Source organism: Taurulus bubalis (genome assembly GCF_910589615.1).
Source record: "Taurulus bubalis genome assembly, chromosome: 5".
Classification (NCBI taxonomy): domain Eukaryota; kingdom Metazoa; phylum Chordata; class Actinopteri; order Perciformes; family Cottidae; genus Taurulus; species Taurulus bubalis.
In genome coordinates, this window is record NC_136593.1 from 2,851,380 (window position 1) to 2,865,006 (window position 13,627).

Here is a 13,627-nt window from a genome sequence, read left to right on the forward strand (position 1 = left end):
CATATACATGTATATATAATAAAGTGGGAATATATGTATAACACAGTGTTTACAGAGAGAGACATTGATGTATATGAGACATGCATATACATATATTTGTATATTATATGCATAATACATATGTATATTATATATATATACATACATATATGTGTATATATGTACAGTATGTAATATATGTATGCATAAAAACATATATAATATACAAATATAAAGATATCTATATACTGCACATATATGTATATTATATATATATATACATATATGTATACACACACACACACACACACACACATTTAAATCAAGCGCCCCTTGTTTGCATCCATGTTTCTTGCTAGCAGTCCTCCTCTGCTTCTTGTGCATTGCTATCTTTAACCACCGGTAGACCAGGGAAACCAGCAGCGGTGGAAGAAGTATTTTGATCCTTTACTGAAGTAAAAGTCCTACAATACCACATTGTGAAAATACTTAATACATGTCAAAGTCCCGCATTTAAAACCTTACTCGTAAAAGTAATAATTGTCAGCAAAATGTACTTAATACTAAAAGTATTCATGGGGTGGTAAAATGTTCCCAGTCTGTGTTTTTCTATTATATATGTTGTTTCTGGATTAACAGTACTGCTGTATTAATGTATACGTGTATTTCTGTAAATGTTTTAAACTCCTTTATACGCTGTTGACTCGTTTAATCTGCAGCAATGCATCATACTCTATAAGATAATATGTTTGTGTCGTCCTTGACCTGTGAGCAAAGGCATAGGTGTACATTGTCTGGGGTTCCTCCCCGAGAACGATCAGACTAATTTCTGAAACAATAAAAGGTGAAAAAAAACTATCAGTACAACATATTGTGGCTCTCAGCTCACAGTTGAAATGCCGCTCTCTATTGTTTGTATTAACAAAGCCAAATAAAAACTTAAAATGTACTAATTATTTACTAAATGAACATCATGCTGTATTGAAGAAGACTTGAAACTAGAGATTGAGACATAAACTCATGTTTACAATGTTTACTGAGGGAATACATCAAGAGAAGTAGAGTCATTTATATAGACTTCTATACAACCAGAGGAGTCACCCCCTGGTGGTCAGGGGAGAGAATGCAGCTTTAACACATGAAGCACATACTTCTATACAACCAGAGGAGTCGCCCCCTGATGCACCTGCTGCATCATACTTAATTAATGGTAACAGTTAATTAACGTTCAACTATTGAACTACTATACTACTATTAGCAGCTTGTTAGGTTTATGTAACATCAGCTGAAGATCAATTATCAAAGAGTAACGTATCATCTCACCCCTTATATTTTCTATTTATAAGATTATTAATATGTTCTATATCAGTTTAGTGTTGGTGCCGCTGTTGCCAAGACTTCTTGGGTGAAACTCTCTCATAAGCAGTAATGCAAGCACATATGTCCAAGGCTTTTATTTTGAAAGGTAAGAACAAAAGGATTGTGGCTGTAATACGTTTCAATTGACAATCCTATTTGTTATTTTATTAGTTTTTACAAGTATGACCACAGGTTAAGCGCCATCCTCTTTCTTTCTGCCGCAAACCCAGCCTTCATAAAAGCGATAATGATAGGGAACAAAGTAAACGCATACGGCGTCATTAATCTATAGCCGTTACATTGTGCAATCAAAATTCACTTCATAATCATAAGTTCGAGCAAAAGACTATTGCCACTTTAATTAGTTAACAAATAGTTAATGATAAATTGTAAACATGCAGCTCCGACACTTGATGCAAAGCTTTCATTTTCAAACTGATAATTAAATAGAATTTATTGCTGTTTTAAACTCTTCAGTCAGTTGCCAAAGTGTTCGGCGATGCCGTCATAACCGTGGAACCCACACTTCCTGCCGGCGACTCTGCAGCCGAAGGTCAGTGCGTCCTTCAAACCTCCACCTATGGGTTGAACATGTATTTATTCATTTAAAGTGAAAGACCTGCAGACAGAATCTGATGTGAGAGCAGTGAAGACTGAAGAAACTACGTCAGCAGGAAATCTGCTGAAAATTTACGAAAACATCGCTAATCTTTCAAAATAAAAGCCATGTTAGTGTCCTTTTTCATCCAGAGACAGATAGGATTTGGTATCTGTTTATAAAAAATAAATATATAAAACTTTTTTTTCTAAACTGATTCTGTGTGCCGTCCTCTGTCTCTCCATCGTTGGACGATTTAATGTCTCACCATTGGACAGTGTCATGTCTCACCATTGGACAATGTCATGTCTCACCATTGGACAGTGTCATGTCTCCCAGTTGGACAGTGTCATGTCTCATAGTATAATGTCTCACTATTGGACAGTGTCATGTCTCATCATTGGACAGTGTCATGTCTCACCGTTGGACAGTGTCATGTCTCATAGTATAATGTCTCACTATTGGACAGTGTCATGTCTCATCATTGGACAATGTCATGTCTCATAGTATAATGTCTCACTATTGGACAGTGTCATGTCTCATCATTGGACAGTGTCATGTCTCACAGTATAATGTCTCATCATTGGACAGTGTCATGTCTCACAGTGTCATGTCTCACAGTGTAACGTCTCACCGTTGGACAGTGTGTAGATGACGGCAGAGTTGAAAGTGTCTCCGGCTCCGAGAGTATCGACCAGAGTTTCAGGAGGAAACGCATCGGAATGAACGACCAAACCGTCTGGACCCAAAGCGTCTGCTCCTTTTTCTGCCCAGGCACAAACCAGGACAGCCCTGAGGGAGAGACAGGCAGGTGAGAGAGAAAGAGAGAGAGAGACAGGTCTAAGAGACTGCCCTGAGAGACAACTGACAAACCAGACAGACTGGATGCAGGAAGAGCGCCAATTCTACATGGTGGTCAACTTGTGTAAGTACAACTTCCAGGTCAGTCACATTACATCATCGTGCACAAAATACTTTTTCCTGTTGCCTTCCACTGGGAAAGAGACCCAGTTACTGATGTCCTAGGAGTTTTAAACAGTGTTTTTGAGGCCCACTTAGCTTTTTAAAGGGCTGTTTGCTGCAAAGCCTGTCCTGTTGATTACTAATGTCCGCTCACCCCGGTTTGACCCGACCGTAGAGTCCTTTCAGAGCGGCTTCGGTCGTCAGGAAGCCGAAGTGCCGGGCCACGTCTTTACTGACAAACACCTGAAATGACAAGAGCACCTGAAGACACTCGAACAGCCGCTCAGGTGGAAGTAACCAGCGCGAGAAGCCTCCTCTTAAAGACCCGCACCACGTCACCGTGAGGAAACAGCTGATACAGCGGTTCTCTGGTCTTCTCCACCTCCACGGAGACGGTGATCCTCTGCGGCGGCGGCAGAGAGCTGTTGTACGTCTCCACCTGCTGGACCATCTTCACCTGCTCCTCAGCATTCCGGCCCTGCAACAGTAAAACACTGGAATGCTGTAATATTCTGTTTGTTCTGTGAAGGAGGGAAGCTACATTTGACCTTGTGTGTCAGGTTTGTGTCAGGTTTGGTGTAGCCCAGTTAGTCTGGTTTAATCAGATTAGTCTGCTTTAGTCATGTTAGTCTGGTTTAGTCAGATTAGGGTGGCTACTCTGGTTTTGTCAGATTATTCTTGCTTAGTCTCGGTTATCCAGTTTATTCAGATTAGATTTGTTTAATCAGATAAGTCTGGTTTAGTTATATTAGTTTGGTTTAGTCAGGCTAGTCTGTCAGTTTCAGTCTCAGACCCGAACTGCTGCTCACCTCCAAGTGGATCCACAGACTCAGATTAAGTCTGGTTTAGTTATATTAGTCTGGTTTAGTTATATTAGTTTGGTTTAGTTATATTAGTCTGGTTTGGTCAGGCTAGTCTGGTTTAGTCATATTAGTCTGGTTAATTATATTAGTCTGGTTTAGTTATATTAGTCTGGTTTAGTATATTAGTCTGGTTTAGTATATTAACCTGGTTTAGTTATATTAGTCAGGGTAGTCTTGTTTACTCAGATTAGTCTGGTTGAGTTTGTTAGTCTGGTTTAGTTATAATAGTCTGGTTTAGTTATATTAGTCAGGTTTAGTCAGGATAGTCTTGTTTACTCAGATGAGTCTGGTTTAGTTTGTTAGTCTGGTTTAGTTTATTAGTCTGGTTTAGTTTATTAGTCAGGTTTAGTCAGGATAGTCTTGTTTACTCAGATTAGTCTGGTTTAGTTTGTTAGTCTGGTTTAGTATGTTAGTCTGGTTTAGTTGTATTAGTCTGGTTTAGTTATATTAGTCTGGTTTAGTATGTTAGTCTGGTTTAGTTGTATTAGTCTGGTTTAGTTATATTAGTCTGGTTTAGTATGTTAGTCTGGTTTAGTTGTATTAGTCTGGTTTAGTTGTATTAGTCTGGTTTAGTATGTTAGTCTGGTTTAGTTGTATTAGTCTGGTTTAGTTGTATTAGTCTGGTTTAGTTGTATTAGTCTGGTTTAGTCAGGCTAGTCTGTCAGTTTCAGTCTCAGACCCGAACTGCTGCTCACCTCCAAGTGGATCCACTTGAATTTACGGAGATCGACTTTGGAGAAATCCTCCGCTGTGACATCAGGAAGGTTCCTGACGGACAACAAGGTCAGAGGTCACGTTCCCCATGAAGATGATCCAGAAACACCTTCATCACTCACAAGTTATAAAGAGTCTCCCAGGCTGATGACATCACTATGACATCATCGGACCAGAGAAGACTTATCAGTAAAATGGTCGATACAAAAATCAATTACATCAATGGAAAGTACTACTGTGTTTTGTGGAGACAAAATATATATAAATAAATCTGTAAAACAATTTCAGCAATTACAACTTTTTAAAGATCTCTGTCAGGACTTTGGGGTGAAGACATTTTACAATTTGGAATGAATTTATTGTGAATTTTGAGTCACGTTTCTGGACGTGAAAATGTTGTTATGATCATCCTACATGATGATAAATGACTCTTCTCTCTAAAGTCCAACAGTCACCATGAAACATGTGATTTTATTTACATTCACAGACTTAACATGTGAAGAGTTCACTTCCAAAGTCATCAAAAGACAAACAAAAATAAAGTCTTCCATTATCTACAGAGTTTTTAATGATTTCTATTTTGCCTTTAATGAAGGCGGTAACTGAAGTTTTTTTTTTGGGTATATTTATTAAATCCGATTTGATTATTTTGGAAGGAAACTCCTCACAGACAGCAGATTAAAAACCTGTTTGATTTCTGAACATATTTCAGGGTGAACAAGGTCGTTCTGAACATCAGAGATATGAAATTAATGAAGTGAATTAAAACACAATTAAAACCTGCAGAGACTCAAACTGACGAGTTTGTAAAGAAGCTCAGTGAGAAGAACGCGGAAACGCACATTTAAAGGAACAGTGGACTGTCAGTGTATATATATATATATATATATATACATACACACACTAAGGCATGAGACCCGACTAAGTTTGAATGTGTATAAGACTGTTAAACTTTCCTTCTGGGTCAGACCTCCTAACCATTTGTGGTGAAAGAGCTCTGCCCATTCAATTGAATTATTCCAAGTATCTGTTTAATGAATGTTTAAAGACATTTAAGTGTTTCACATCACATTAAAAGGTTGATTTTCACCACAGATGGGAAATCTCTTTTATATTTAAGACTTTTCGTTGACTTGCAGCTCCTCCTGTAGCATCCTTGCATCCGCGATTGTATTGTTTTACTAATGTTCAATCAAAGAACAAACAAATGAAACATAAATAAGGTCAGGTGACCTCCGCTCAATTAGGACCTCGACTTCTCGCTCTGCAGTGGGTCATTAGACCAGGACCAGGACCAGGACCAGGACCAGGACCAGGACCAGGACCGGGTGGTCATGCTTCCTTCAGGCGGGTCAACCAGCGTTCACAAATCACCTCAGCGCATGCGGCGGCAGATTGGCGGGGCTTATACCAGGAAGGCGGAGCTTCAGATTATGAGGGGGCGTGTCCTAACCGAGTGACGACCAAAAAGGGCCAGACTCACCTGAATCGCTAATGTCTATGCTTTTAAATCTTCATGTACACGAGGATATTACAAATGTACAACTTAAACAATGAGTAGAAACAAAAAAACTGCACTCACGTAGCTCACAATCACGTGACTAGCATTAAAGTTAGTCACGTGACTAGCATTAAAGTTAGTCACGTGACTAGCATTAAAGTTAGTCACGTGACTAGCATTAAAGTTAGTCACGTGACTAGCATTAAAGTTAGTCACGTGACTAGCATTAAAGTTAGTCACGTGACTAGCATTAAAGTTAGTCACGTGACTAGCATTAAAGTTAGTCACGTGACTAGCATTAAGGTTAGTCACGTGACTGGCATTTAAGTTAGTCACGTGACTAGCATTAAGGTTAGTCACGTGACTAGCATTTAAGTTAGTCACGTGACTAGCATTAAAGTTAGTCACGTGACTAGCATTAAAGTTAGTCACGTGACTAGCATTAAAGTTAGTCACGTGACTAGCATTAAGGTTAGTCACGTGACTGGCATTTAAGTTAGTCACGTGACTAGCATTTAAGTTAGTCACGTGACTAGCATTTAAGTTAGTCACGTGACTAGCATTTAAGTTAGTCACGTGACTAGCATTTAAGTTAGTCACGTGACTGGCATTTAAGTTAGTCACGTGACTAGCATTAAGGTTAGTCACGTGACTAGCATTAAAGTTAGTCACATGACTAGCATTTAAGTTAGTCACGTGACTAGCATTAAAGTTAGTCACGTGACTAGCATTTAAGTTAGTCACGTGACTAGCATTAAAGTTAGTCACGTGACTAGCATTAAGGTTAGTCACGTGACTGGCATTAAGGTTAGTCACGTGACTGGCATTTAAGTTAGACACGTGACTGGCATTTAAGTTAGTCACGTGACTGGCATTAAGGTTAGTCACGTGACTAGCATTTAAGTTAGTCATGTGACTGGCATTTAAGTTAGTCACGTGACTGGCATTTAAGTTAGTCACGTGACTGGCATTTAAGTTAGTCACATGACTGGCATTTAAGTTAGTCACATGACTGGCATTTAAGTTAGTCACGTGACTGGCATTTAAGTTAGTCACGTGACTGGCATTTAAGTTAGTCACGTGACTGGCATTTAAGTTAGTCACGTGACTGGCATTTAAGTTAGTCACGTGACTGGCATTTAAGTTAGTCACGTGACTAGCATTAAGGTTAGTCACGTGACTTAAACTAACCTTATATAGGCTGTAAACCAGCTGCTATGAGTAAACGCTGTAATCTGTTCTCTAAAATGTGTATATTTGTCATTGAGGTGTTGAAGGTAACGATGGACGCTGCTGCTGATCGATTGATTGATTGATTGGTTGATGCAATCCGACTGATCGGAGTGGCGATTGATTGGAGGTATTCAGTGAACGCTGCCGGGCGTCGGGGCGTCTTACGTGTCGTAGAGCACGACGGTTCGAGATCCGCTGGACGGACAAACAACGCAACAGGCAGACGGAGTTTCACCGTCCATCTGCCAAACCACCGCGGAGACGTCGACCGCACGCCGCGAGAAGTCGGCCATGATGAAACTGACAGACACAGAGAGACAGGAAACTGCTTCATATCAACTCTGGCCTCCAAAATAAAACCACGGACGGGCAGAAAACTGTCTCCTCATTGGTGGGACGGCGACGACGATGATGATGTTCCTGAAATAAATACAGTTAGTGACACACACACACACACACACACACACACACACACACACACACACACACACACACACACACACACACACACCTGTTCATGTGCAGGATGGTGCGGCTTCCTGTGCTGATGTTGCTGACGACCACCGAGGCTGGAAGGACACACTGAGCGTGCTCAGACACCAGAGACACATCGATATGGAACTTCTGAAAATCCTCCAAAATAAAACTACAGACAGGAAACTGTTTCACCATCTTCTCTGTCCTTCACAATAAAACTACAGACAGGAAACTGTTTCACCATCTCCTCTGTCCTTCACAATAAAACTACAGACAGGAAACTGTTTCACCATCTCCTCTGTCCTTCACAATAAAACTACAGACAGGAAACTCTTTTGTGTCTTAACCCTTAACTGAGGATCTCTGTGGACAAACGAGAGGTGGAAACAAAGAGAGAGAAAGAAGACAAGGAAAGAGGAAGGAGACAAGGAAAAATTTAGAGAAAAGGATGCAATGAAACAAAAAGAAAGAGTGGAGGAGACGAGGAAACAAGAAGAAAGAGAGGGGACGAGGAAACAAGAAGAAAGAGAGGAGGCGAGAAAACAAGAAGAAAGAGAAGAGATGAGGAAACAAGGAGGCAGAGAGGAGACAAAGGAACAAGTAGGAAGGAGACATGGAAACAAGAAGAAAGAGAGGAGACGATGAAACAAGTAAGGAGACAGGGAAACAAGAAGAAAGAGAGGAGACGAGGAAACAAGGAGGCAGAGAGGAGACAAATACACGTAGGAAGGAGACGAGGAAACAACAAGAAAGAGAGGAGACGAGGAAACAAGAAGAAATACGTGGAAATGAGGAGAGAGAAAGAAGACGAGGAAACAAGAAGGAAGAAAGGAGACAAAGAAACAAGGAGGCAGAGAGGAGACAAAGAAACAAGCAGGAAGGAGACGATGAAACAACAAGAAAGAGAGGAGACGAGGAAACAAGAACAGATGAAACGTGGAAATGAGGAGAGAGAAAGGAGACGAGGAAACGAGGACCTGTGGAGTTTCTGAAGTCTGGAGGAGACTTCAGCCATGTTATTGGTGGACGTATTGATCACTACTCACTCGGCCATGCTATTGGTGGACGTATTGATCACTACTCACTCGGCCATGTTATTGGTGGACGTATTGATCACTACTCACTCGGCCATGTTATTGGTGGACGTATTGATCACTACTCACTCGGCCATGTTATTGGTGGACGTATTGATCACTACTCACTCGGCCACGGGTCCAGCAGACAGCGAGCCCATGAAGGCGCTCGGCGCTCCGAGCAGCGACAGCACCGTGCAGGAGTTAGACGCGTTTCCTCCTCGCTGCCAACGCTGCGACAAACACCTGCAGAGAGTGATGACATCATCACAGAGAGTGATGACATCACCGCATAGAATGATGACATCACCGCAGAGAGTGATGGCATCACCGCATCAACGATCAATATCACCGAAGAAACGGGGGAAGGTTCTCCGTGTGGAGACTATACGTGGCGTTTTATTTCCAAAAAGCCGATATCGAGAATCAATATCAAAGAACATTAATCCGCAGAGGTGCATGCTGGGATATGATACCATTCCTAGAGGATAACAGTTTTGAATATTTTTTTTCGGGCTCAAATCAACATCAGGATTTCAACCCGGAAAAAAAATATTGGAAACTGTAAAAAAAAAAAAAAAGAGAGTGAAAGTTGCAAATATAAAATCTGTTACTGAAAACTGAAAAAAAAATTTATTTTCCAAAGTTCAACAATAAAAGTTGATTTTTCAGGTTCAAATATTTTTTTCAAATGAACAAAACACATGACCTGGATTTAGCTCCATACTACGCGGCGACGTTCGTGATCAATGCGATCAATTGGTACAAAAATCTGTTCAAGCTCTGCTCTCATGTCTGTGTAGATTCACCTTCAGAATAAAATGTCACACGTCATGGATTTCCCTTCAAAATAAAATCCAAACACTGTTCCTAGGAACGTAGTAGTGGGAACGGTTCTGCAGGAGAACAAATAAACGGTTCAACGGTCAGTGAATAGTTGGATTCTGTAAACGGCTAGTGAAGGAACTGTCTGTAAATTATTGATCGGTGAGTAAACGTTTGACCCTCAGTAAACCGTGACACGGTCAGTGAATAGTTGATTTCTGTAAACCGTTCTCACAGGTTTTATTTGAAAGACTACGGACGTTCATCTCTGTCATCATAACGATATTCTACAATGTGTAGCACATCATATGGAAGCCCGTTTCCGCAACATTTAAAAAAAAAGTCATGGTTCTAAGATAATAAAGTCGAAATTATGAGATAAAAAGTCCTAATTAACTAATACTTTTCTCCTTCCTGTTATCTGCGTTGTCTCTTCAACCCCTCGCCGGTCTAACCATGCAAACCACATGCAAGCGTAACTGTTGACGATTTAGCTCAACAAATAATAGCATTGCTATTAATGTAGCGGTTGCATGTGTTTCTCAAAGGAGGTTATGACTTTTTATCTCATAATTATGACTTTTTTTGTACGGGAACGGGCTTCCATACATACACCCATAAACACGACTGTTAATGCTCATTGTGTTACAGTGAATCACTACACACAAGGGTTAGTGTGTCTTTTGACGACATTATCACGAAAAGTTATCCATCTTCATTATGAAAACATCACTTATTGACTGCTGATATAAAAATAGCAGAACTAGCGTTCTGGGTGGGAATTGAACCACTGACTTTGAACTTTAACTGTCCTCTGAACTACCACTAAGCCACGGAGAAAAGTACAAATTACTACCCTTCATATTAAAAAATCAATCACAATAATACAACCTGAACTTCAGCACATTACATATGCAATATAGCAACCTTGCAATATGAAATAGTTCTACAATATATTCTAACACCAGCTGCCTTTCCTTTAGACCCACTGGAATCAAACACGTGACTTGAATGATGATTGTTAGGGATCTGTTTACTTCACCCTGAGCTCTGATTGGTTAGTGGTCGGTGGGTCTGTGTGTGTGCGCGTGCACGTGCGCGTGCTAACCTGCTGTCCGTGTCTTCTTCCGGGTATTTGTCGACCACGTTGATGATGTCCAGACACACCAGACCCACGCACAGAATCTTCTTCTTCTTCTGCTCCTCCATGTCGAGTCGCACTAAACTCCCGGTTCAAAGTGCGCGCGCGCGTGTGTGCGTGCGTGTGCTTGTGCGTGTGACACTCACGCAGCTGCAGGCTGGACTTTGACACACACACACACACACACACACACACACACACACACACACACACACACACACACACACACAAACACTCACACAAACACACACACACACATAGAACGTCCCCTTTCAAAAACCGCGTGTTATGACGCGACGGCAGGCGGATGTTAGTGACGTCAGTGTGCAGCGGTGAAACTACAAAGAAGATCGTCTTGATACTTCGTCCGTGTTGTTACAGTGTTGCGTCATAGCGACATAAACAACCCGGTTCATAGTATTTTACTTCATTAACGAGGTTGGAATAAAATATAAGAAGGGATATGAAAGTGAAACCAAGGGATAGTCACAGAGTACAGAGCTATAAACTGTGTTATTGTTCAGGTTACACTGAATTAAACACGTTCTCACATCATAATGTCTCTTTCCCTTCTTTGTTGTTGTGGTTTATAATGCAGATTATAATCCCATCATGAAAATATACAGAAAACAGTCCATGAAACACCTGGAAGTGTCGACTTGATCGTGTTTTAAAATTGTAATGTGACCAAATAGTTGATTCATAGGATGATAATCAGAAAGATTTTGATTTCATCAAAGGGTGTCAAATATCTCTATTGTTGGAATTAAGTTATACATATAAAATAGACATAAATGTAAGAATGTGTGATTCATTTTTGTTTTTTAACGGGATTGTTTATAAAGATATTTGTGAGGGTTACAAGTGTGAATGAAATATATGTTTTCTCTGTACTTATCTTGATAACAAGGTAGGATGGGAATATATCATCATTATGCTTCTGCCTCAGCCTTTTCAGTCATATTGTATACTAGATTGCATACTTTACTCACTGCATTCTGTGTGCAGACTGAATAAAACACTACTTTATGTTAAAAGAGAGGAGGTCTACGGATATAAACGCTTCAAAATATAAAACATCCTAAAAATGTTGAAACAAGCTATTGTTTGATCCCGGTTAGACTTCAGGGTTGGGGGAAATAAAACATTTCCTCCTCAGTGTTATTTATATGGTCTCTCCTGTGTCTCAAAATATAACTCAAAATAATATTATTACTGGAAGCTATTGGATGAGAAACGGCGCACTTTTACAAATAATTAGCTTCATTTTTCTTAAATGTTAAATACATTTTTTCACAATACAGATCTCAAGGAAATCAGTTCCTCAATTTAGGCATGGATGGGAATTGAACCCATGATCTTTGGTTTACGAGACCAACGCCTTACCACTTGGCCACCACGCCGCCCTGTGTATGTGTGCGTGTGTTAGACACAGAGCAAGTGGGCCGCTGCATGCGTGACAGAGCTCCGCCCTTTACATGACGTCATCGGAGAGAAGCAGGAAACAGTTCCTGTTCAGTTCTCAGTGAGAAGAGACACGCGGTAAGATTGACCTTCTTTACAAAGCCGAGACAGCTGCGGACAGTTACAGGAGGGAGTACTACAAGTACTACTAGTACTACAGTGTAAAGTACTACAGTACTACAAGTACTTGTAGTAGTCTCACAAAAGTGTTTGTTACTGTGTGTTTTCTTTTCAGCCTGTGGTTTTATTTTGAAGGGACTTTTTTATCCAGCGGAGTGTCGTTATTTCGCGGCTCTGGTTTCAACTTGTTGTGCACTTGTCCTCCATGTATTCAGCAGCGTGTGCAGGTTGGGTCAAACCATCCTAATATGGGGAGACTCCGGGTTTTTAGGATAATTTAATTAAACTGAATATAAAATGCACAACTGATGGCGCTGCCTGCATGACAGGAACAAACTCTGGGGTCGTGAGGAGAATTGAGTGCTGCTTCATTTTCTGTAAAGCACAATGTTTTTCAGTATTTACTGATGAGGTAATGATAAGAAAAGTTAATTTTGTATATATCAATCCTTTTGAATTGCACTTTATTTTGAATTAGTAGAAAGTTGACATTAACTCCTCCAAGTAAAGTGTTGGTCATAGATTCAGTGAGTGTGTATTCTCAGTTAAGGTGAGGTCATTTCAGTCTTTTTGAAACTACTTCTAGTTGTTGGACTTGTTTGTGCATGAAAGCTGTTGAGTCTGTTTAAAAATGGCTGAAGATTCTGAATAGTTATGTATGTTGTAATACCTCGTGTCCTGAAGATGCACTTTTGTTTTTTTTAATTAAAATGCAGCTAATTGAGTGTAAAAGGGAATAGTTCCCTCTCTAGCATCGCCACCAGCTGCTCGTTTTGGTTCATCATTAAACTTGTTTTTGTGTTAGCATACATGTTCTCTACTATCTCAGGTTCAAACTGCACCATCTTTTCATTAAATACATTGGAGCAGTTGAGAATGTTCCTCGATTTGGGTCTATGCTAGTGTATATTATTTTTGTATTATTGTCTGTTAGTGGGTATGAGTGTGTATGTCTGTTAGTGGTTATTAGTAGGTATTATTGTCTGTTGGTGTATATTATTGTGTTTTATTGACCGTTAGTGGGTATTAGTGTGTGTTAGTTTGTGTATTGGTGTGTCACAGTGTGTTGTGTGTGTTGTGTGTGTTTGTATAACTGTTGAAAAGACAAATATGGTCAATTTTATGGTATTTTTTACAATTTCTTTTTATGATGAAATCTTGTCCCAAAAGCAATTAAAAAACCTGTAAACAACCCTTATTAATAATAATAATAATAATAATACTTTCATTTTATATAGCGCTTTTCAAAATGCTCAAAGTCGCTTTACAGAGACAAACAAAACAAAACATAGAAAGACAATGGAGCAAACAAAACAA

The 13,627-nt window shown here is 39.9% G+C and overlaps 1 protein-coding gene across 1 annotated transcript; it reads right to left on the reverse strand.

Annotated features, from left to right (window-relative positions):
- Window positions 1-1,472: 1,472 nt before the first annotated feature.
- Window positions 1,473-10,794, reverse strand: khk (ketohexokinase; the record flags this gene model as incomplete). The annotated part of the gene is made up of 9 exons (XM_079218333.1): window positions 1,473-1,916; window positions 2,571-2,728; window positions 3,054-3,142; window positions 3,231-3,377; window positions 4,458-4,530; window positions 7,376-7,510; window positions 7,722-7,856; window positions 8,890-9,006; window positions 10,694-10,794. 9 exons carry the CDS (start codon window positions 10,792-10,794, stop codon window positions 1,816-1,818), a joined length of 1,056 nt encoding a protein of 351 aa, XP_079074459.1. The 3' UTR covers window positions 1,473-1,815.
- Between the last annotated feature and the right edge of the window lie 2,833 nt (window positions 10,795-13,627).